The 23426-nt window shown below is 52.2% G+C and overlaps 1 protein-coding gene across 1 annotated transcript; it reads left to right on the top strand.

Annotated features, from left to right (window-relative positions):
• The first annotated feature begins 8 nt into the window (after positions 1-8).
• TMEM72 (transmembrane protein 72) lies at positions 9-21440 on the top strand. Its single transcript, XM_027113091.1, has 5 exons — positions 9-78; positions 13953-14019; positions 17706-17777; positions 19373-19512; positions 20922-21440. The coding sequence occupies exons 1-5, from the start codon at positions 9-11 to the stop codon at positions 21398-21400; spliced, it is 828 nt and encodes a 275-aa protein (XP_026968892.1). The 3' UTR covers positions 21401-21440.
• Positions 21441-23426: the final 1986 nt, after the last annotated feature.

Raw genomic sequence — 23426 nt, 5'->3', positions numbered from 1 at the left:
CCTGCACCATGAAACTGCAGGTGTTCTGGACGGGGCTGGAATACACCTGTCGTCTCCTGGGCATCACCACTGCTGCAGGTAGGACCCCGCCCGTCAGCTTTGGTCCTCTGTGTACCGGGCACAGCAGACAGGACTGTCCAAGGGGTGGGAGCCGGCCAGCGAGGGATGGGAAGAAACTCCTGGCCACATATTCGTCACTTTCTTTCCCCAAACCCCAGAAACACTGCTCTTCAAGGCAGCAGCAGGTGCAGTGGAGAGAGCCTGGGGCTGGGATCCAGGGGTCTGGTACAGAATCTCTGCTTGGCAACCCACCATCCCTGTGACCTTGGGAACCCTCAGCATCGTCATCTGTGAAATGAGTTGAAAGAGTCTGCCCCACCTCCTTGGGGGCTGTTGTGAGGTGGAGGTGGGAGCTGAAGGTGAAGGTGTAAAGGGCTGGGCAAATGGAAGAATCGGCTGCCTCACTGCACAGTCAAGGGTCACTGGGGTGCATCTTGTTTTCTTCGAACCACAGCCCCACTTCATGGAGAGAGAATTCCCAGCACACGGGGCAGGCTGAGCTAGACAGCTGGACACAGAGATCCCAGGCTTCCCTTAAAACACCGAGGGTTTGGGGGGAGAAATGGTTCCCCGTGCTGGACTGCTGTTCCTCACCCAGCCTGATCCGGGGGCTGCTCGACTTGCTGGGAAGACACATGGTTACAGTAGTACCTACACAGCTGTGACCCTGAGCTCTGCCTGCTCACTTCCCCAGCTCGGACCCGGACCCTAGCCCGAGCCCCGCATGTGGCCAGGATCTGTGCTGGGGAGGTGAGCAGGCAGCATTCTGAGCCGTGGCTCTGGCCCCCACTGTCCCCTGGGGACAGAGAAGAGACACCCACTGCCGATCAAGTCCTTGCCCACCATTACACACAATCTTACGAATGGGTATTGGAAAATGGGAAATGGCTCCCAGCTCAGACCCAAACAGTGCTGGTTCCTACTCCAGCCCTGTTGCTCACCGATGTGTGACATTAGGAGAGCCACCTGGGCCCTCTGGGATCACGCTTTCTAATCTTTATGATAGAGATAACTGAGTCTGCTAGCCAGGTGTTTTGGAGAGTCGAGGATGCATGAACTGAGCATAGCTAAGTAGAACTGAGGATGTAAATCTTTTGGGAGAAGCCCCAGGACATACTTCAGAGTTCAGTGGGGATCTGTGTCATTCCCTGGGTTCAGGGCCAGCTTCACTGCTATGCTGGCCAGTAGGCTCTTCTAGCAATTAGCCCTGACTTGGCACAGGGAGGCCTGCTGTCAGTGGTCTAATACCACCCCTCCTGTTACAAGAAGGAGTACCTAAGTTCAAATAGGGGCAGTGACCTTGCCCAAGGTCATGCTACAGGTCAGAGAGATAGCCGGCCTGGAACCCTGATGGCTGGTTTTTGTTTTGTTTTGTTTGTTTGTTTTTTTGTGGTACGTGGGCCTCTCACTGTTGTGGCCTCTCCCGTTGCGGAGCACAGCCTCCAGATGCGCAGGCTCAGCGGCCATGGCTCACGGGCCCAACCGCTCCGCAGCATGTGGGATCTTCCTGGACCGGGGCACGAACCCATGTCCCCTGCATCGGCAGGTGGGCTCTCAACCACTGTGCCACCAGGGAAGCCCTGATGGCTGGATTTTTAAAAAGGCCAGGACTCTGCCCAAAGAGCTCCTTCTTCCCAGGGCAGGAAGCCCCATCCAGTGGGCACCAGGACGGGTCTGGAATTGCTCTGCTGAGGGCCCTGAGTAAATGAGCGAGTAGGGGAGCCAGGTCCAGCCTCCATCAGAACAACCTTGTCACCTACTTGAGCTCCAAGGTCCCTAAATGCCCATCCTGGGGAAGGGAAGTTAACCCTCAGTAGGGTTTCTGTGTCTGTGTCTGGGGTTTGAGTCCTCATCTACCACCGTTGATCTTGACTACACCCTGCCCTCCTCTATGCCTTGGTTTCTAAATATGTAAAATGCACCCCTTTCATCTGTCAGAAATCAGTGACACTTCCCCCTGCCACACTCTGCCCAGAGGGGAGATCTGGCTGCTGTTTTAAGAGGTATATAAACTTTTAATGGATTAGCTATAGACAGTTTAAAAGTCCAATTTATCCCAGCCAGTGGAAGGGTCTGCAGCCACACACACACACACAGACACACACACACACACACACACACACACGCTACACACACAAACTTCTCTGAACTACAGCCCTTATCTCTGTGCAGAGGGCCACTGTTAATGCAGAAGACGGTCCTCTCCCTTGATTTTGATATAGGATCCAGGCTAAATATAGGCCACTATATTGCCTTCTAATGGCCAGGCTTTCCAATAATTGTGTTTGGGCTTTCTAGAGTGCTGGGAGCAGGTGGGAAGCTAGAAAGAGGGGCTTTAGTCATCTTGGGAAACTCTCGAGTTTCTTTCAGCGTCACTGAACTGCTGGCCTATTTCCAATGTGTAAGATTTGCAAATTCCTTATTCTCTTAAGCCTCTTTTTTGTTGAAATCCTCTGTTAAGAAGTCCAGACCTCATTTATAGGGGCATTGCTGCTAGAGAGGAAATCAGACTTGAGACAGAGGCTGTCACTTTGCAGAAACTCTGGGAGACCTAAGGTAGCCCTGGTCTGCCTGTGGGGAGGAGTGTGGGTTGCCTAGAAACCAGGAAAAGCGCGTGACCCAAGGTCACCCAGAGTGTCACCTGCAGGGACCAGGCAGCTCCTGATCCAGCAGCCCCTTCCTGGTTTCCCTTTCCCTCTGCAGATGGATCTGAGGCTGTCAGCAGCTCTAAAGGCGCCAGGACCTGGGGACATGCACCAGGATGGCAAGGCCCAGCGGCTGTGGCCGAAGCACAGCTCACCTCTTCCTCCCCATTCAGCCCTTTTAAATGAAGCTTCATTAGGATGTCCAGTGGTCCCAGGGGTCATTGCTGTCCCACCCCCATGACCAGCCCCACACCATGAGTGGGCGCAGACAGAGCATTGCCACCGCCAAAGAAGGGTAAACAGGCCTTGCAGATTGCCCCCGGGCAGGAGTGTTTTGAAAATTAGAAAATGAGGCAATTCTCTCCCTTTGAAGTCGTAAGCTTTCCAGGTCATCACAGACCCACGCCTCCTTATCTGACTTACACTTGGCTGGTGTCATTCATTTGTATCCCCTGCCTGGCCATGGAAGGCATTGGGTGTCTCTCTATTGCTGAGATGTGGCACCAGGAACCACCCAAAGAAAAGACACAACCGGGGAACTGCACTGGAACAGACTGGAAGCACTGCACACCTGCCAGTAAACATGCCAGATCCCTACGTGCCCATCCCTCCGGCAGGTTCTCACTGTGTCCACCTGAAGACAGAGTCATGACATCCGAGTCAGAGACTCAGGCCCCAGGGGAGGCTCAACCCTGTGTTTCATTCTCATTAACTGTCAGGAGGGGGGCACCTGGGAAAATGGGTTTCAACTGAGATGGGAGCGCTGAGGCCCAGGGCGCACTTCCTCCTTAAAATTAGAAAGGGGCCTATCCAGCGAGGTTGGTCCCCATCCTGTGCTTGGAAGGCAGGATTGGCTTCCCTTTGCACCTCTGCTTTCCTCCTTATCCCCCAGAGTGAATCTCCATGAACTTCCTCCCCAGTCCTCAGCCCCTGCCCCAAGCCTGCAGAGAGAGGGTGGAAAGAGCTCCCTGTGTCAGGGTAGATGCTACACCTTGAAGGCCCTCCAGATCTGGGCTGGGGTACGGAGGGAGGTGAGGAGATTCATTTCCCTGGGCCTTGACCCTGGAGAGAAAGCCCTCTCCTCACTGCTGTGTCCTTGCACAAGGGCAGGCCTGGGCTTCCCGCAAAGAGGAACTGCTGAGGAAATGTCTCTGGGCCCTGTGGGGAGGCCTCTCAACTTTCCTCAGAGCAAAACTCTCTCAAGCTTCTCGGGGGCTTTTTTTCACTCTTCCAGCCTCTGCTCTTGATGTAACAGCTGCTCATGAACATTATTACCTGAGTATCTATCGTGACCCTAGCTCAGGGCTACATGTTTTAAATGAAGTATTTCGTTTGATCCTCATAACTACCCTTTATTTTTTTAACATCTTTATTGGAGTATAATTGCTTTACAATGGTGTGTTAGTTTCTGCCATACAACAAAGTGAATCAGTTATACATATACACATGTTCCCGTATCTCTTCCCTCTTACGTCTCCCTCCCTCCCTCCCACCCTCCCTATCCCACCCCTCTAGGTGGTCACAAAGCACCGAGCTGATCTCCCTGTGCTATGAGGTTGCTTCCCACTAGCTATCTACCTTACGTTTGGTAGTGTATATATGTCCATGCCACTCTCTCGCTTTGTCGCAGCTTGCCCTTCCCCCTCCCCATATCCTCAAGTCCATTCTCTAGTAGGTCTGTGTCTTTATTCCCATCTTACCCCTAGGTTCTTCGTGACCTTTTTTTTTTTATAACTACCCTTTGAAGCACCATCACACTCATCCTCGTCCCCATTGCACTTGCGGGGGAACTGAGGGCTGGTTGGTGAAGTACCTGGTTCAAAGTCTCACACTCAGGAAGCAAAGAGGCAAGATTTCCATTGATGACTCTCTACTCCTGAGACCCTACTCTTCATCAGCATGCCTTCCGCCTAAATCAGGCCAAAGGACGTGTCTTTCTATGTCTTGGCGAAATGATGGGATGCAGAATGCAAGACACACAGAGGGTACCAAAGAGGCTGGCTGAGGCCACCCTATCAGCCTAGTACCCCCACCATCAGTAAGTCCTGACCACGCACAGCCTCAGGTAGGTGAGGCCATGGTGAGAGTGGACATAGTTACACTGAAGCAAAGGAAGGGTTGACCAGACACTTCCTAAACCTAAAGACACTGATATTCTTTTTATCTGCAATATTATACGATCTTTTCTTATTGAATGAAATTTCTTTAAATTCTAGAGTGCTTTACAACTTTCAAAAGTTTCACACACGTGATTTCATATAATCCCATAATAACCCTTTTTTTTCCTTTCCCCCTACTCCTATATTGCCCTTCTCCCCTTCCATCTCCCCACTGGTAACCACTAGTTTGTTCTCTAAAGCTGTAAAGTCACTGATATTTGATCCAACTGCTAATTCTCTGTCTGTGAATGATTGCCAAGCATGCTTTGACTGGCACCACCACGACCATCTCCAGTCAAACCCACACCTGGACCTCATCTGGGGACAGACAAATCTGCACAAATTTCCAGAAGGAATTATCACAGTAGGACCTTCCATGTATGGGTCCAGAGGTACATGACTGACAACTTGCTGTAAAGTCATTATCTTGCTGCAGCCCTACCAGTACCTGTGAGGGCCGAGTGCTGAGCTAAATCCCATTTTACAAATGAGGAAACTGAGGCTCAGAATGTTTAGGTAGTTTGGGAGAAGTTACACAGCCAGTAAACAGCAGATCTGGTGTTGGAGCCCCAGTCTGCCCACTCACAGGGCAGTGATGCAGCGGAACATCTGAGGGCTGTCGGCACACAGCTCCCAAGAGAAGGGCACCACTCAGCCAATGAGGACAGGAGCCGGGCTTCAGACAAAGCCATTTTAAGCAAGTCCTGCTTGCCAGAAATCAATTACTTTCGATCAACCTGGGATCACTTAGGAGTTTTGCTTTGTTCCATGTTTTTGACCCCTTAACCTCTTCTCTACATAAAGGACAGAGCCACATTCCTGACAGCCCCATTCCTTGCCACATTCCATTCAAATGGAGGCTTATTAATATAGTCTAGGATAAAAGAAGCATTTAAACCCAGATGTTCTCATTACTTTTTAAAGAGTACAACAAATGCATAGTTTGACTTTAGCCCTATTCAAAGCCTTCAAAAGAAAAAAGAGAATGCTTCTGAGGCAATCGTCTTGGGCCTTCCTTGCTAATTTCCAGCCTTCTTAAATGTATATCTCAGTGACCACCTCCTGCCATCTCAGGAAGCTTCGTGCGCTCCAACACGTCCACAGGTGGGTTTATTACCAGGCAAGAACGAATTGTTTTCAGATCCTGTGAGTGGATGTGGACTGTTTTCCAGTCTGATTGTCCCAATGGGCAAATGAAATACCCCCACCTTAGTTCCACCCTCTTACCACTGGAAGATAATATAATTTACTTCAAGCATTTCTTTCTTTACTTATTTGTGCCTGTGTCCTCCTTCTTAGATTTAGAACAAAAAATCTGGATCTCCACCTAGGATTCATTTATCTGACAAACATCAGCTGAGCCCCCACTTTGTGCAATGTAGACACATAGATTAGGATGGTATGACCTCTAACCTAGAGGAGCGCATGAGGTGACCAGGGAGACAGGCTAGTAAATACATATTCCAGCGCCAAACACTGCAGCCTAGTGTTTGAGAGGGTGAATTTGTGTCCTTCTCTACCACTTAGTAGATGTGTGACCTTAGGCATGTCAGCTAATCACTTTAAATGTCAGTTTTCTCATCTATGAAATGGGAATAACAAGTGCATCTGAGCTCTGGGAACATGAGCATTCAATGAAACAATGACTAAAGCAGCAAACTTCATGGCACCTAGATTCTCACTCAGCGCTGGTTAATTTTAGACGAACGTGCAGGACACAGGGATGGCACAGTGTGAGTAATGAGACCTTCTTGCAGGATGGAAAAAGAAGAAAGATCAGAGGGAAGGAACAAGCTAACATATGACCCTGGAGGCTGGAAGGGGAGGAAGGGGCTAGACTATGAAAGGTCTTAACGCTGAGTAACATTTTTCTTCACATTTTGTGCTTGGGTCATTAAGATCATCCCACAGCACATTAGTTATTTCTGCATCACATGTAGTGATGAAACCAGAAGAAAGATGGTAGCCTCATTTAATTTTTCATGGGCTGACAGTTCTTTTAAGATTTTTCTTTAGCTCTGTGCAACCATCTGAAGAGGGCTGTTATCAAAAAAGAATGTAGTCAGGAACAAATGGCTGATGCTGGGGAGATGGAGCCCTCCTGGGGCTTTCCCCTGAGCCTTCCTAGCTTGCCATAGGCTAGGTAAAGGTCGGATAAAGAAACATGTAGAGACATGGATGGACCTAGAGACTGTCATACAGAGTGAAGTAAGTCAGAAAGAGAAAAACAAACACCGTATATTAACGCATATATGTGGAATCTGAAAAAAATGAGTATAGATGGTCTCATTTACAAAGCAGAAATAGAGACACAGATGTGGAGAACAAACGTATGGATACCAAGGGGGAAAAGGAGAGGGAGTGGGAAGAATTGGAAGATTGGGATTGACATATACACACTCTTGATACTATGTATAAAATAGATTGCTAATGAGAACCTACTGTATAGCACAGGGAACTCTACTCAGTGCTCTGTGGTGACCTAAATAAGAAGGAAATCCAAAAAAGAGGGCATATAGGTACACATATAGCTGATTCACTTTGCTGTACAGTATACACTAACACGATATTGTAAAGCAACTATACTCCAATAAAAAAAAAAAAAGAAAGAAAGAAACATGGTATGTGTAGCATGGAGAGAGACCATTTGGAGGCACGGTCATTGTTTTCTAGTGCCGGGAAAGCTGCCATGTGGAGGAGTGAGCAGATACATTCTCTTTAAATGCAAGAAAGAATAAGAATCAAATACTTCAGCCAAATACTGTGACCTGAAATCAAGACCTAGAAGAAATTTCCCCTTGTGGGTCTCTGCAAGAAGGATGCTGTTCTGCCTGAGGGTCAATATCCTCGATGGCATCAGCAAAGGTCTGCAGAGTCCCTCCACGTAAACGATGTCATCAGCAAAAGGTGGTGTATTCCCCCAGATGGTTTCATAACCTTGAATTTTATAACCTTGAAGGAAGAAATAATATCTATGCTACACATCCTTTCCAGAAACTTGAAAAGGAGGGAGTACTTCTCAAGTCATTCTATGAACTATCATTATAGTGATACCAAAACTAGAAAAAGGCATGATGAGAAAAGAAAACTATAGACTAATACCCCTCATCAACATAAATGTAAAAATTCTAAAAGTTCTGACAAATCAAATTAAAATATATAAAAATATAATATACATAACCAAGTACAGTTTATCCCAGAAATGTAAGGTTGCTTTAATATTCCAAAATCAATTTATGTAATTGACCATATTAACAACTAAAAACGAAAAGCTATATTATTATCTAAATAGATAGTGTTTCCCTGGGAGTGGACGGAAGCATTGGAAGGTAAGATTACAAGGATATAAGGAAACTTTTGGGGTGATAAATATGTTCACTATCTTGACTGGAGTGATGGTTTCCCTGGTATACACACATGTCAATACTTACAAATTGCACATTTTAACTATGTGCAGTTTGTTGCATGTCAATTATACCTCAATAAAGCTGTTTTTAATAGTGGATGTGTCAGTTATCTATTGCCAGAATAATGCTGTGTAACAACTGCAAAACCTTAGTGGCATAGAGTAATAAGCTTTTATCATTCACACATCTGGGCGAGTAGGTTAGGCATCTCTGCTAACGTAGGCTGGGTGTACTCACCTATCTGAGGGTCAGACAGCTGTTGGTTTGTCTAGACTGGCCTTGGCTGGGATGATAAGGTCCCTTGTGCTCCAGCAGGCTGGCCTGGCCATGTGCCCATGATAATGGCGGAGGCGTGAGAAAGCAGGTCCAGTTCACAAGCCCGTTTCCCATCTGTGCTTGCCTGGTACCTGATAACATCCTGTTGTCCAAAGCAAGTCACATTGCTGAGCCCAGATTCAAGGGAAGGGGGAACAGACTTCTCTTCAGTGCAAGGGACTGCAAAGTCATATAACAAAGGGTGTGGATACCAAGGCGGTGAAGGCTTGCAGGGCCATCATTGCAATCTACCACAGGCACTTTGGCCAATCTACAAGGCCAAACAAAATAGTCCTCTTGGATGGTCTACTATAGTCGATAGTAGAGAATCCAGTAGAGAAGGAGGACTCTCTCACCTTCAGGAAATTCTCCCTAAGCAGGCTTGTGAGTGGGTTGGAGGGCACTGAGGGCCACCCTATACTCTAAATTCTCTTCTAACTGAATATCTAGAATTTTCTTCTATAAAATCTTGGCCTTTTCTCATAGTGTCTCTGAACCCTGGCTCATAGGTGTCCCCTGAATGGCTCTCAACACACTGGTAAACTTCCCTGCCAGGCTTAGCATCTGCCACAACTTCTCCTGAGTTAAGAAACCTGCAGCTACTACTTTATTGTCTCATTGGATTCTTAGCAACTAGTTCCAACATCTCTGTGTTCTTAGAAATGGTGCAAACCTAGCCTTCGCGTCTACAGTCTGCTGTGACCCGCCTTGAACCATCCCCAGCCATTGTCATCAGATCAGTGTGTCCCTACCTGAGATGTCCCTACAGACACTAAGACCAGTAGGAGATATGCCATAGCTGAGGATGAAGAAAAGCAATAAATACGACGTGGGGAGTTATGAGGTGCCCTTAGCAGCAGTGAATATGACATACTCACCCAGCTCCCCAGTCATCCAGGGCCAAGACCACTGCCTGGCATGGAAAGCCAGTTAGCGTGGCCTCTAGTGACCTCTGTGAAGTGTCCTATGTTGCCACCAGGGCACTGCACTGAATGCAAGACAGGTGTCAAAACTCAACCCAGTGATGGAGTCAGAACAGATAAGCTACAGCCAACCATGACATTGGCCCTGAGGCAAAGGTAGCACGAGGCCAGAAGCCTTGGAGATAGCCCTTTAGCCATTAGTACCACAGACAGGCCCCATCCTCAGGAGCACACAGGCCCTTAGCAGGCTGCACAGAGGGGCTTAACACATGAGATGTACCGGTAGATGGGGCTTTGGGCCACTTGTATCAATCAGGCCTGCAGAAGGGACCCGAGACAGGAAAACCAATGAACAACATCAATACATAGAGAAGAGCTCTTGAGCCACGATAAAAACATGTATTAATGGAAGGAAAGGATAAGAATAAACCCTCCCCTTCCCCTGAGACTACTGATGGGAACAACCTGCCTCTCCTAATAACTCCATTAGCCACCATCTACGTTCGCACAACTCTCTATAATTTACTAAGCCTGAGGCTCCTAGTCAGTTATGCGTGTTGTATCATCCCCATTTTTCTGGAATAGGAAGCAAGGAAGGGAGTTATCGTTTGCTTGAGGAGCCAGGACTCTGCTTTTCTGATCAAGCCGCATGTTCTCTGTCACAGCACTGCACGCCCATAGCTTTCATCGACCCACACTCTGGACCAGAGCCTCAGGATGCCCGAAAGATGCTCCGGTGTGTGCCTGGCCCAGGCCTGCACCACAGGTCCAGGATCTCTGATCCCTGCTAAGTCTGAACTATAACCAACAGCTCAGGAAGGCAACTCAGAAGAAAGCCCTGGCCTCTGGGAGAAGAAAATACTGTGCTGCGGTTGGACTCGGCCCAGACAGGAGGGAAAGAAACTAGAGGCCAGGGAATAAGACGTAGAGGACAGGCTGGTCCACAGATGCTGGTTTCTAACCAGACGCCAGAAAAGATGCCTCCCTGGAGACAGGGAGGGGAAGTGAGATGGAGGGGTGGGCCAGACTATGCCAGGGTGGGCTTGTAATATGATTCTGTTGGGTTGGGATGAGGGGCAACGTGATCCTAAGGGACAGACAACAGGGAGGGATGGAAGGAGTCTGAGGCCCCTCCGTGGGGGTATAAAAGTAGCCCAGGTGGCTCCGCCCAGCACCCGCACCCCCTGTGGCACAAAGAACAACGCCGCCCAGGATCAAGGCTCTTCTGGGGCAATTCTTTCTTATGGAGAAGTTGTTACAATGAAGCCCTGATTCTGGGGACATGTATGGCATTTGTCCCCCATCTCCATTCTCAATCTCATCTCCTCTGTCCCCGGGCCCAGCTCAGGGCAAGGGCCATAGCGTCATTTGTTGGGGTGAGTGGCTGTTGTAGGCTGGCCCATTCTGCTCAGAGCTAGAGCCCTGTGAAACCACAGAAGACGAGATGGAAGCACAGTCTAGGAATAGCTGTCAGGAGACACCACGGAGCCTGGGCAGGCAGCTGCGGGCAGAAGCTGGGTCGAGGCCACAAGCAGACAGACGGATGAGGGGGACAGAAGCATTGCCTCAACCTCACATGGTCTGCCTCTGAGAGCATGAGCCCCAGAACTGGGAGGATCCAGTGGGGGACCCTTTGGCCCCAGTGTCAAAGGGACTTATGGCCTCCCATGAGAACCCCCTACAGATCTCCTGGCCTGAGGGGTCATGTCTCTGACTTCACCCCCTTGCCCTCCTCCCCCTACCAAAGGGCATATCTCTGTCCCTGGGCTTGCAGAATCCAGCATGTTTACTGTTGGTTGAGAGCTTTTGGAAGAGTGACCCCACTTTCCTTGATGCAAAATGGGCTACCTGGAAGCTGGGAAAGCTGTCCAGGCCAGAGGTAGAGGGAGGAAGGAGCTTGTGTGTATGGGCCACGTGACATCTATGAGCACAAATCCCAGGTTTTCAGACCTGTTTTTTTTCTCCAATCCAAGCAACAACTCTAGGAGATACAACGAATTCTCCCCATTCCACAGATGGTAAACCCAGCTCAGATGAATTACTTATCCACCGTTACCCACACAGAACTGGGATTTCAACCCAGCTCTCTCTTTTCCCTATTGTTATTCTCATTTTTTAACTGCAAACTGCCTTTAGAGTGTTCCTGAAATGCCCCTTTGACCATTGACCCTCTGTTTCCATCAAAAGACGTCAAAATAGCATTCCATATGCCAAAGGGGTGCAAATCAGGAAAAGGGGCTGAGTTCCCAAGACCCCTTCTTGCCATCTGCTGGTCGTCGCCAGAATCCCATGCAAATCTACAAAGATTACGAGGTGGATGAAGGTCCTGCCTCGCCCCAGAAGTGAACAATCACAAGCAACAGCCTTGAGCAGAAGACCCCTTCCCCGGGCCCTGGGTGGGAAGACACTTCCCCGGGCTGGACTGGATTCTTGTACAAAAGATTGGTGATTTCACTGAGCACCGGTGATATGCTTGGCATTAATTAATTTACTGAATCCTCAGAGAGATTGGTTCAGCTATTAACTGGCAAATGGGAGACCGAAATGCAGGACCTGACCTAGGCATCCATGATTGGTTTGTTTGTTTCTTTGTTTTACTTATACTCCCTGTGCCTCAGTTTCCTCTTCTGTAAAGTGAGGGTAACAGTACTAGGACTGCTATGATGATTACATAAGTTAATAAATGCTTAGTGCTGGGAACAGGACAGGAGACACAGTGAAAACTAAATACATGAATGTTTGCCTGCATAACACACACACACACACACACACACACACACACAGGTCGACAGTGGAGACCAGGAAATGGCCCATCGCCTGGAGCCAGAAGGCTCAAGTTTGCTCTATCGGTCCTTTGTTTTCTAGATGTGTCCTTGGGGGAACTATACAAGGCAACTGAGCCTCATTTCCGTCCCTATGAAATGGGGAGTATAGAACTCCCTGTGCTGCGGGGCTGCTGTGAGGAACCGGGACACGTGTGACCGTTGTGTATCAGCCACTGAGTGCTCTACAGGTCACATTAACACTGCAGAGGGGAGTGAGGCTGTGTGGCATCCCTGACTCCTCACCTGGGACAAGCCAGCAAGTGGCTAGGACCTGGAGAGGACAGTGTCCTCCACCGCCCTGGCCCATAAGCACGGGGAGCGCTGGAACCCCCATCGCTAAGAATACATAGGCACCCCCCTCCTCGATGGAAGAGCTCTGTCCCCTTCTCCCTGAAGTACTTCCGCATCCCCCCACGAAGGGAGGGGAGGAGGTGCTGGCACCCGAGTGAACGGCTCCACCCTGCATTTCAGGAGACAGCATTTCCGCAGTGGGCAAAGGACTCCGGTCACCTGAGCATGGGTGCTTACACAGAGAATCCGCCAGGGAAAAGAGGAGGCATCAGGCCCAGGGAAGCAGCCCCCCGCGCGGCAGAGATGAAGGGCCACACACGGGCAGCCGAGAACAGAAGCTCAGCCCCACCATCTTTGACTCTCTGGGAGGCAGACGAGCTAAAGTCACTGTTCGGCAAATACCAGCGTGGGTCGTCAGAGCCCAGAGAGAGAAACGTAGGGTGCGTGGGCTGTAATCAGTTAGGGCCAGAAAGAGGTCTGAGGGGTGGGTCACCACGGTGGGAGGAACATCTGCATGCTGTCCGTGGAGCGTTTCCATCAGCGGGTGGATGGGTCAGGGCTGCGGCTGGTTGAGTGAAGCCCTGAGAGTCAGGAGACAGCCAGGACCCAGCAAGTCCACACACGTGGGTCCAAGATGGATTTACACGTACAGATGCAAGGTCAGTATTTGAGTACAGACACCAACTGCCAGGAAGAGACAGGCGGAAAGATGAGGCTGAGCCGCATCTTGTGTCCCAGCAAAACCCCAGGGGCTTAATCCGCCCTGGGTCCAAAGTGATGAACCAGGAGTGCATGATGCAGCCGCCAAACCAGCAAGTGAAAACGAGGGCACGGAAAGAGCAAGAACCGTGATCCGGGCAAAGGGAACACAGGTGGGGGCATATCCCATGGCCAAGCTCTAGGGCCCAGAAACACAGCCCACATGGGCCTACAGGAGGGTAAGGGCCCTTGAAGCCGCTGCATGTGGAGGACACCGGTGGAGCCCAGGGCTTGGTGGCCTGTCAGTGTGGGCTGTTTCAGGGGCACTAAAGGGGTGGCAGCATGACCAATGTGGATAGAGAAGGACAGGCATCTGCTCTGGGAAGACTGGATTAAAAGGCCTCTGGGGTGCTGCATGAAACCCCTCTGGTTTCCAGAGACCAATCCTGAAGCCTCCTTGCTCTCTTGCACCTTCCCAGCTACAGCTCCCTGTGTCACATGGAGAGGAGCCTACCCTGGTCCCCAGTCCCCAGGAGAGGGCTCACTCCACGTCCAAGGAGCCTGCACAAGGCAGTGCCGTGGCTGGAGCACCTGGGCCCACTCTTCCCTCTTCTTCTTCTCCCCTTAGTGTTGATCGGCGTGGGCACTGAGACCTTCCTCCAGGGACAGTTTAAAAGCCTGGCTTTCTACCTGCTGTGAGTATGTGTGCATGTGCCCTCCCTGCCTGTATGTTCTGTTCCAGCTCACCCCAAGTCCATCTGCTGAGACTCCCCCACAGCATCCCCCCATCCCACACGAGCTCCATTCCGTCCCAAAGGTGAAAGGAGTAGAGGTGGCTTCTGGAATATCCCTTTGTTGGGAAGGACTTTAGCCAGATCATCTTGTAAATCAACTAATTAGCATCCCATCCATCCATCCACCCACCCATCCATCCATACATCTATCCATCCATCCATCTCTTCAATCATGTCTTTATTCAGAAAACAATAACCAAGCTCTTGTTTTAAAGATTGGGGAATCAGTTCAAAGGACTATCTATTTGAGCTCCTCTACATGCCAAGCAGTTAAATGTTTTATTTACCTTATGTCCTTTACCTTTGACAGCATTACAGAAGAAGTGCATATAGTCCGTTTTGCAGATTGAAAAAAAAAAAAAATTCAGAGGGAGTAAGCAGCTCAGCCCACATCACCAAGCCCATGAACAGCAGGGCCCAGATTCATCCACCTGGGTCCCTTCAGTGTCTCAGCCTCTGTCCTTTCTCCTCTGCCAGCTGCCTCTACAGACGCCCCCTAGTGGGAAAAAATCGCTGTGCAGTGGTATCCCAGAGGGATGAGAGCCTGGGGTCCCTGCGGGCTCTACAGCCCAGCTTCTCAGCAGCTCCATCCTAAGGGAGCCTTGGCCTGCCTGCAGGGTCACCAGGCTGCATCCTCTGCCCCCCACCTCCTTCCCTCCATACCCATCCTCATCACGGTGGCCTGGTCTATGTCCTAAGGAGCCCTCCTGCCCCAGGGAGCCTCTTTGGTTTGCTACATGGATCACACCCCATCCACAACCCCGTTCCACCCTTCTGGCCCATCTCCACACTGCTACCTAGAAACCTGGTCCCTCTGTCCACCTTCAAGGGATCCCAGAGCCTCCAGCCCACACTCCTTTGCCATCTTCTGGCCTCCACCTTATTTCTTGTCACTCAACTTACACCCCAGGAGCTTCTGTCTTCTTCTCAAACTCACCCACATCACCTCCCCTCTAAGCCATTGCTCCATCCTGTAGAGCACACGAGTGCCTTCCCAGCCACTCCGGCATTCCCAAAGCCTGTCATTCCTCCCTGCATTTCACCCTGGGAAGCCTCCCCGAGCCTGGAGCCCCTGCTGGCTGGAAGGGGCTTCTCCTTGCTCCGAAGGGCCTCCACATCTTACTGAGCCTGTGCCTGGCCACGGTGCACTGTCTGCCTCGAATCCAGAAGCAGGGCGGGCCTTCCTCCTCTCCACATGGCTGCCTAGTTCACCCACAAACATCCACTTCGGGTAAGAGGTGGAGGCTATTATCCTACGGAACAGTCCAGATCCATGGCTGGTTAATGCAGACTGTTTTCTACCCAGAACCCTGCCTCTTCCTGACTGCTCCATCCCTGTCCTGAGGGGACACTGTGCCCATCTGGTCACTCTGTGGTCCAGTCCTAGACGATGTTTCTTCCACCCTCAAGACCCCTGCCCCTTACTGTAAACTAGTCTATGTTCTCCACACATGCCCCGCTCTTACCCCTTGGGATGGGCACCCATTGCCCACCTGGCCCATCCCTCCTGCTACTCACACACCACTCACTCCGCAAGGGACAGCCAAAGGCCCAAATGTCCCTCCCTCCTCTTTTCACTCCTTCTTCCACTTATCCTCCTCCCATACTCACAATCTCCCCCACCCCTGCAGATCTCAGAGTCCTGCCACTGTGTTCTCTCCGTCTACTGGAGCATCTCCCCATAAGACTGTCACTGCCTGCTCTGTGTCCCCAGGGCCAAGCAGGGGCCATGGCCGCGAGTAGGCACCAGTAGGAGCTGACCTGTCATTGGTTTTCTCCGGGCTTTTCTCCACTTCTCCTCTACCCCTGCTGCCTCCTGTCTTCCTCCTTCCAAAGAGGCCCCTCAGCACCTTCCTCACACTTACCCACAAACGGTGGCTGAAGGGTCCACATGGGTAGCATGGAACCCTGAGCAGAGGCCTTCGTGTGTAGGATGTTGCTACAAGGGCAGGGCTCTCTGCTTGGATTCACTGCCTCATCTGAGTGGCCCAGCATCCCTGGCCTCAAGAGGCACAGCCTCTGTAGCACCAGTTGGGAAGTCTGAATGAGCCACTCTATTCCCAAAGCCTCAGTTTCCCCCTCTGCTCCAGGACATAGAAAAAGGCAATGTCACTTGTTTATCAAAGCACATGCTCTGGGGCTTCCCTGGTGGCGCAGTGGTTGAGAGTCCACCTGCCGATGCAGGGGACACGGGTTCATGCCCTGGTCCGGGAAGATCCCACATGCTGTGGAGCGGCTGGGCCCGTGAGCCGTGGCCGCTGAGCCTGTGCGTCCGGAGCCTGTGCTCCACAACGGGAGAGGCCACAACAGTGAGAGGCCCACGTACCACAAAAAAAAAAAAAAAAAAACATGCTCTGGTGCGCTTGGTAGGCATACAGGCTCTGCAGTCTGAGTGCTGGGTTCGAATCTTGACCCACTACTGATCAGCTATGTGACCATAAGCAAGGGGCTTGACCTTCCTGTGCCTCAGTTTCCCCAGCTGTAAACTGAGGGTGATCACAGTGATTTAACAAAAATCATTAAATGAATTGGTATTTGTAAAGCCCTTAGAAATGTACGCCATGTATTCATTATGTAAATTAATTATTACCATTTAAAAACTGAGGAGAAAGAGCTAGGCAGATACTGGGAGGCACAGAGAAAGTGGGAGAAGGTAGAGATTAAGTACTAAATGGTCAGAGGGAGAAAGAGAAATAACTAACATTGTCAAACGGACAAGAGAAGAAAGGCGGAGACCTCCAAGAGGCACTAGCCTGTGCAAAGGCCATGTGGCACCTAACAGCTTCATGTAGGGCTTCCAAAGGCGTGCTAAGAAATTTCATTTCTATAGGCCAGTGAGACCCTCCAATAAAAAATGTAAGTTCCCCTCCAAAGATTCTGATATATACAGTCTGGGGCCGGCCCAGGAATCTCCAGGAGATTCTGACTGGAGGATCCCCAGACCATACTTGAAGCAGAGGAGCCTTTGAAGCAGTCTGGATGTGGAGGAATATCAGATTCAGAAGGAGCCCTCGGGCAGCTTGGTGGTGAGAGATTGGAGGAACAGAGGCCCGGAGGTGAGGGTCAGGGAGTCAGGGAAGCCAAAAGGGGAAGCTGGTATAAGGATTCAGGGGGCAGTGTCCAATTCAGGCAGTACAGGTGAGACCAGAAAGAATGGGAGTGATTCTCAGGCTGTCTAAGGAACACAGTCAGCCCCTGCTGGTGACTGTTTGGATGATGAGAAGGCAAGGGATCCAGCTTTAAGGCTCAGACAACCAGCAGTTGGTGTCAGCCCTGGCGACACTGGGTAGAAGGATGTGCCTGCCGGTGTCCAAGCAACAGTGTAGGGGACAAGTTTGTCTCCCCTGCTGGCCTGCAGCTCCCTCCCCTATCTCTGGGCCCTGGCCCAGCCCAACCCAGCACAGACCCTGGCGTCCAGGCAGCTTCTGGTGCATGTTGACTGGGTGACAAGATTAGGTCAAGAAACTCCTGGTCAGTTGTTCGGCTACACAGAGGCCCAGGAGGCCAAGGCGCTGGGAGAAGACAGCCGAGGGAAGTGAAGGGAGGGTCAGAGGGTACCCGGCCTCCCTCACCTGCCTCCGCCACAGGTTTACAGGAGCCGCCGTCTCCGTGAGTGAAGGGGCCTACTTCGTGGCTCAGCTGCTGGCCATCTGCTTCCAGTAAGTAGCCTCCAGAGCGGCCCCACTCCCACCCCCAGCCCCAGACACTCCCAGATGCCTCCACCCATGAGACCACGACCCGGTAGATGTTCTGCTCCCGAAGCAGCCACAGACAGGTTCTCTCCGGACCCTGCCGCGAGCCCCAGCCTGGACATGGGCTCAGGCTCGTGGAGCTCAGTGGTCCCCTTTTCCCTTCTCACAACCAGGGAGCGGACTGACTCATCCATTCAGGGCCTGACCCCACCCAGAGTCCCCCGACAGAGTCCATCCCCATCCTCAACCAGTCACTGTACCCCCCGTCTGAGTCATCTACCACGGGGCGAGTACCTCGCGGAAAGCCAGCTTGGAGCAGCCAGAGCTGGGTTTGAGAACTGACTCTGCCTCCTGCTGGGACCCAGGGACAAGTCAGGGCCTGCCTCCATGCCCGTTTGTGAGGCAGGAATGAAGATTTTTCAGAATCTTGGGAAACCACATGGCCACAGAGGCCTATACCTCTGCCCAGTCATGCTCCGTTCATGGAAGCTGTCATCAGGGTGGCCAAGGACTGACCCCTGGCCACAGTTCTCAGAATCTAGACAGTTGGGTCTCTAGGTGGTCAGCTAAAAAGCCAGGCTTCAAATCCAGCTGTCCTGGCATCGTGCAAGGCTGCCCTGAGGCAGCAGGCCTCCCCCATTTCTGCTGAATGTCACTGCTAAAGGACCTTTGCAATTTCTCAGGGCAGGGCAGGGAGGGGCCCCGGGCCTGAAGGGGCATTTTACCGTCTCTGGAGTCCCTCCACTCCCAGCCAGGGTTTGTTACAAAATAATGACCACCAGAGGGCACCAATGAGCCATGGCCGCAGAATGTGGGAGGAGGGCTGTGCTCTGGTCCAACACGTCATCCGCCAGCCCACACCACTCCCCCAAAGCCAGACTGGGCAGGAGGCGGTGTGCAGAGCCCCGCTCCAAGCCAATTCAGAGGATGAAGGAGATGGACCTAAAGGCAAACACTTTCCTCCTTTGCAGCCTGGAGATAGCTCCCCTAAGGAAAACTGCCCAGCATCAGGCCTCTGCCAGGCCCACGTGTGGTCCTTGCATGTCAGTTAACAGAGAAGCCCCCTTGGGACAATGCCATCTCATGCCTAGCCAAGGCTCCTTTGAGTAGGGTGCAGCTGGATTCCAGCCCTCTCACCCATGTGGCCAGGCCCTTTGTGCAGTGCACAACCCTTACAACTGTCCCAGCCAGGTGTCTCCCGTACTGCACACTTTCTGCACTACACTGTGGACTTCCCAGTGTGCCCCTGAGTCTCCTACTCTTCTCCCCACTGCCTTTGCAGCATCCTGAGAGCACTTACCTTCCTCCCCCCTGGGCCAAACAGGCATGTCTGGGCTGCATTTCACAAAATTGCTGGAGACCCTCTGGAAAGGCTCAGGCAAGGCCCCTAACGGTGGAACCCACAGTGAGGTCTTCAGCCCCTGGGGGTGTTCAACCAGAGGCCACTGCAGGGAACATGGTCATAATAGGACCCAATCCCAGACTCTGATGGCTTTATATATTGCTGGGGCTTTCCTGGGTCGCTGCCTACTCCCTGCCAATCCTGGACTTCCTCCCCCCAGGTGTCAGCCAGGGTCCCTGGCCTACAGAGCAAGGGAGAAGGCCCACTGGCTGGGCTGCTTCCAGAGGTTCCTGGCCTACATGCTGCTCTCTGTGGCCTGCTTCCTCCACCCTGTCCTGGTCTGGCACGTGACCATCCCAGGTAGGAGCTCCAGGAGGTAGTGGAGGCAGGCAGCCCCCACTGCAGGTAGGCTCTGAGCAGAAGGGGCTGCATCCCGCTCTCATGGACCTGCAGTGATGCTGGCTCCAGGGCCCCACTAGCCCCTCTGCCCTTTCTAGCATGAATCATAGGGATGAGGAACTGATCAAGTGGTAGGAAAGTCCCAAGAAGTGCATCTTTCCTATAGGCGTCCAGAGGCTCTACCCACAAGAGCGAACTGACCTTTTCTCCAATGCTTGTGTGTGGTCTGAACGTTCAGAGGGAGCAAGATAGTCACTTCTCCATCCAAACCCTTCTGTGCCTCCTTAGCACCTACCCCTTCAAGTCCAAACTCCTCAGCCTGGTTTGAAAGGCACACCAAATGGGATCCCCAAAGACCCTTGCAACTCCATCTTCTTCTCCCACCCCATTCGCCCTGCTCGTCAGCCCAGGTTCTGATCTCAGAAGCCAGCACTTGATGCTTCCACCTCCTGGGTTTTGACAATGATTTTTTCTGCTAGGACCCTTCTCCCTCCTCCTTAGCTGTGAAAACTGCTCCCCTCCTCACAGCCCATCTAAAAGTGCCAGGAAGCAGACCGCCCTTGGAGATGAGGTGGAAAGGTGGAGCCTCCTCTTCCTTCCTGCTGCTTCTCTTAAAGTACCTGTCGTGGCCTCTCAGGGACACCCCGTGCAGCCTTCACTCCTGAGCAGGACTCAGCTCTGCCGAGGCCACAGCGAGCCACGGCCCCCCACTCCTTAGAGAGCGTGAGATGCATGGGAGGCCCTGGCCCTGGCAGGCGGGACAGCCACCTTCACCCCTTCCTCTGGAAGACAGAGGGGCCTCTGGCCTGGAGGCTGCATGAGGGGCCAGGAGGGGAGCCAACACTGTGCCAGCTGTACCCACAGGGATTTGCCATTTCCTCCATGTTTGTAGGGCAGCGGGCAGTAAAGCAGGATCTCCCCACTCCTGGGAATGGAGGGAAGCCCAGTTCAGCAGTTGGGCCCAGTATCCAGCACAGAGTCCAGGTGTGTCGAAAGCATTGCAGGTCCAGCCCCAACAAGCCGCCCCTGAGAGGGAGGCTGAGCGTGGTGATGGGAGGACAGGCGGGCAGCACCAGGATCGGCTGTCAGCAAGAAGGGGGCCTGGGGCACAGGGTCTCCTGGCTAACTGTCAGGGTGAGGGCCCCAGCACAGCACTGGCCCCGCTGACATCCCCCGGCCAGGCATCAGGCCTGCCACACGGGTCTGATATGGGTCTGTGAGGACAAGTCAGGCGTGAGGGCTGCAGCACTGGGGACCTGAGTGTGCCCACACAGGCGTGCCGCAGTGGCCCTCTGGGACGGTGGCCGTGGACAGCCTCTAGCTTTTCTCCAGGACTCGTCCAGCATCCTGACCTCCCAGATCTCTTCCAGGCTCTATGCTCATCATCACTGGCCTGGCCTACTTCCTGCTGAGCAAGCGGAAAAAGAGAAAAGCTGCCGCAGAGGTGCTGGCCCCCCCAGAGCAGTACACGGACCCCTCTGGCAGCGCCGTGAGCACCACCGGCTCTGGGGACACCGAGCAAACGTACACCTTCCATGGGGCCCTCAAGGAGGGGCCTGGCTCCCTCTTCATCCACATGAAGAGCATCCTGAAAGGGACCAGGAAGCCCAACGCCCTCCAGCACCCAGATGCCCTGACGGAGCTGACTCTGGAGCCAGCTGACCCACTGGCCAAGAAGAAGCAGGTGCACTTTGAGGACAGTACGGTCAGAATGATCCCAGACCTGGCCGAAGACCTGAACGATGGGGACAGCGAGCCAGAGGAGGTCACCTCTGACACCGCCCCCATCATCCCTCCCCCCGAGGCCCCATTCTTCCTATCTTCCCTCGCGGGCACCAGCCTCTTCTGAGCTGCTTGTTCCAGGCTGGGGGATGCTCAGCAAGGGGTCTGTATAGATAGACAGCCCTGCCTGGATTTCCTGATGTCCAGGGGCCCTGCGGGGAGCTCGGGGTCTTCACAGGTCAGTTCTTCAATGGCTGACCAGACATCCCCACGGTAGCTGGGCCTCTGGGACCATCGAGCGACACGACAGGTCCTGCGGAGACCTTGAGGGTGGCTCCAAAGAAGCTCGCACTGCCTCGAACCCTCACAAGTTTCTCTCTCCCAGACATGGAGCAGAGAAATCCTTGTGGTTTCCCTGAAGGAGAACATCATTCCCACTTCACACAAGGCTGCGTCAGTCCAGAAGCCCTGGGGCTTCTCTTGCTCCTGACACAGGACCCAGCACTCAGCAAGGACTCACGGCCCATCTCATCTCTGATGTAACATTTCAGCTCTGAAAGGCCAGGGACGCTCTGGCAGCTTACACGTCTCAGAGGCAGGTGTAGACTACAGCTATGGGTCCTGAACTCCAACCGAGGTGGTTCAGGACGGGAGCAGGGAGAAAAGGCAAGGCTGCGAGCCCTCAGGACGGGAGCAGCGCCGAGCAGTGGGCCGAATTCTCTGCGCGCTCTGGGGCTGGCCCCGGGCAGCAGGAGTCACAGAGCGACTTGAGACAATGCGGCTCTGTGCTCACTGCAGGGAGGGCCAGGCCAGATGAGCAATGCTCCTTCCAGAAGCATCGCTGAGGGCTCCCTACATCCTCACTACATGGGCTCTCAAGATTCCAAGTAGATGATGTAAACTGAAAGAGACTGAAATCTGACAGTCCTCAGCCGTGAATGCCAACACACAGGACAAGGCGCCTGCTGTATGCAGGGACCGCAGAGGCGGTGCCCTGGAGACTCACACAGCACGGAGACATCGCTCTGCCCTGCTTGGTGACTGTCGGGAGGATAGGTGAGAGATCTATATTTGTTGAAAATGGGAGAGAAGGAAGGAAGAGATGGGAAAAGAGGGAAGACAGGAAAGTGGGCAGGCAGCAGGCTAGGTCTCTGCCATGGGGCCACGGAAGCGACAGTTAACCCAGAATGAACAAAGAAAGATGAATCGGATACTCAGTGAAGGATGTGCAATATGTATTTCTACAAAGTGTTCTGTGGTCCGTGGGATCGTTACAAGGCAGAGCAGACACATTATTCTTCATAGGCAATCTTAATTAATGAGAAATTACAATGCTTCTTCATTCGTGCGTGTGAGCAAACACCAGGGTTCTGTAGAGCAAAACTTAGAGCACATGCTTTAAGGTCTGGATTAGAAACATGTGCTCATTCTTGTACACTTTTCAACATTCCCGACAAGTTATTTTGCAAATGTATGGAAATAGCCAAGCAGGAGCTTGTATCAGTTTGGTGCCTAAATGCAGCAGGTATCCCAAACAAGTAGACTCCTCCCTGCAATAACCCAGTTCTTCTGTAAAACCAAGTGAGAAAAGACATTCTCACAAGCCTTCAGAGGTGGAAGCAATAGCGTTGTTTCTTTAGCCGCCACCCAGGAGGAAGTTCAGGGGCTGAGAGTCACAGCTGGGGGAGGATGAGTAATATGGAACATGGGTCTGGGTAGGCGGGGATGGTACCTGATTCCGAATGGGCCAGGTGTCCCAGGCTGGCCTGCAGTGCACAGAAGGAGTCCCAAGTGGGGAGGAGCCAGGGTCCCCACCTGTCACGTGGAGAGGAGGATACGATGGGCACAGACACCCTCGTGGCACAGGCCTCTGGGGAACCCGACGGTCCTGCCACATTCTCAGCCCGAGTCAGCAGAGCTGGATAGGTGAGTAGGCTGCAGGAAGCAAACTGGGAAGCATAATGTCTGAGCTTTCAGACCCCATTAATAAACACCTCTGCTATAGCAGCGTTTGGGATGTTTCTTAGAGGTGAGGCGGGCATTGGGAGTTCTGGGTGATATGCGTGTGATTCTGAGACATCTAGGCTTCCTGGTGGCTGCCATCAGTTAAGGGCGTCTGCTGGGTATGCTGCATTAGAGGCTGAGGCGATTAT

Source organism: Aethalodelphis obliquidens, unplaced genomic scaffold (genome assembly GCF_003676395.1).
Source record: "Aethalodelphis obliquidens isolate GAN/ISIS:26980383/991018 unplaced genomic scaffold, ASM367639v1 scaffold11, whole genome shotgun sequence".
Lineage (NCBI taxonomy): Eukaryota > Metazoa > Chordata > Mammalia > Artiodactyla > Delphinidae > Aethalodelphis > Aethalodelphis obliquidens.
The sequence above is the reverse complement of the archived record's forward strand: the minus strand, read 5'-3'. Positions and strand labels throughout refer to the sequence as shown.

What these genes read in the sequence shown, in the direction of transcription:
- TMEM72 (XM_027113091.1), top strand. Translation starts at nt 9, where the DNA reads ATGAAACTGCAGGTGTTCTGGACGGGGCTGGAATACACCTGTCGTCTC. An exon ending in AGCCTGGCTTTCTACCTGCT is followed by an intron (nt 14,020 to 17,705) that starts GTGAGTATGTGT and finishes CCTCCGCCACAG; the next exon opens with GTTTACAGGAGCCGCCGTCT. An exon ending in CTGCTGGCCATCTGCTTCCA is followed by an intron (nt 17,778 to 19,372) that starts GTAAGTAGCCTC and finishes TCCTCCCCCCAG; the next exon opens with GTGTCAGCCAGGGTCCCTGG.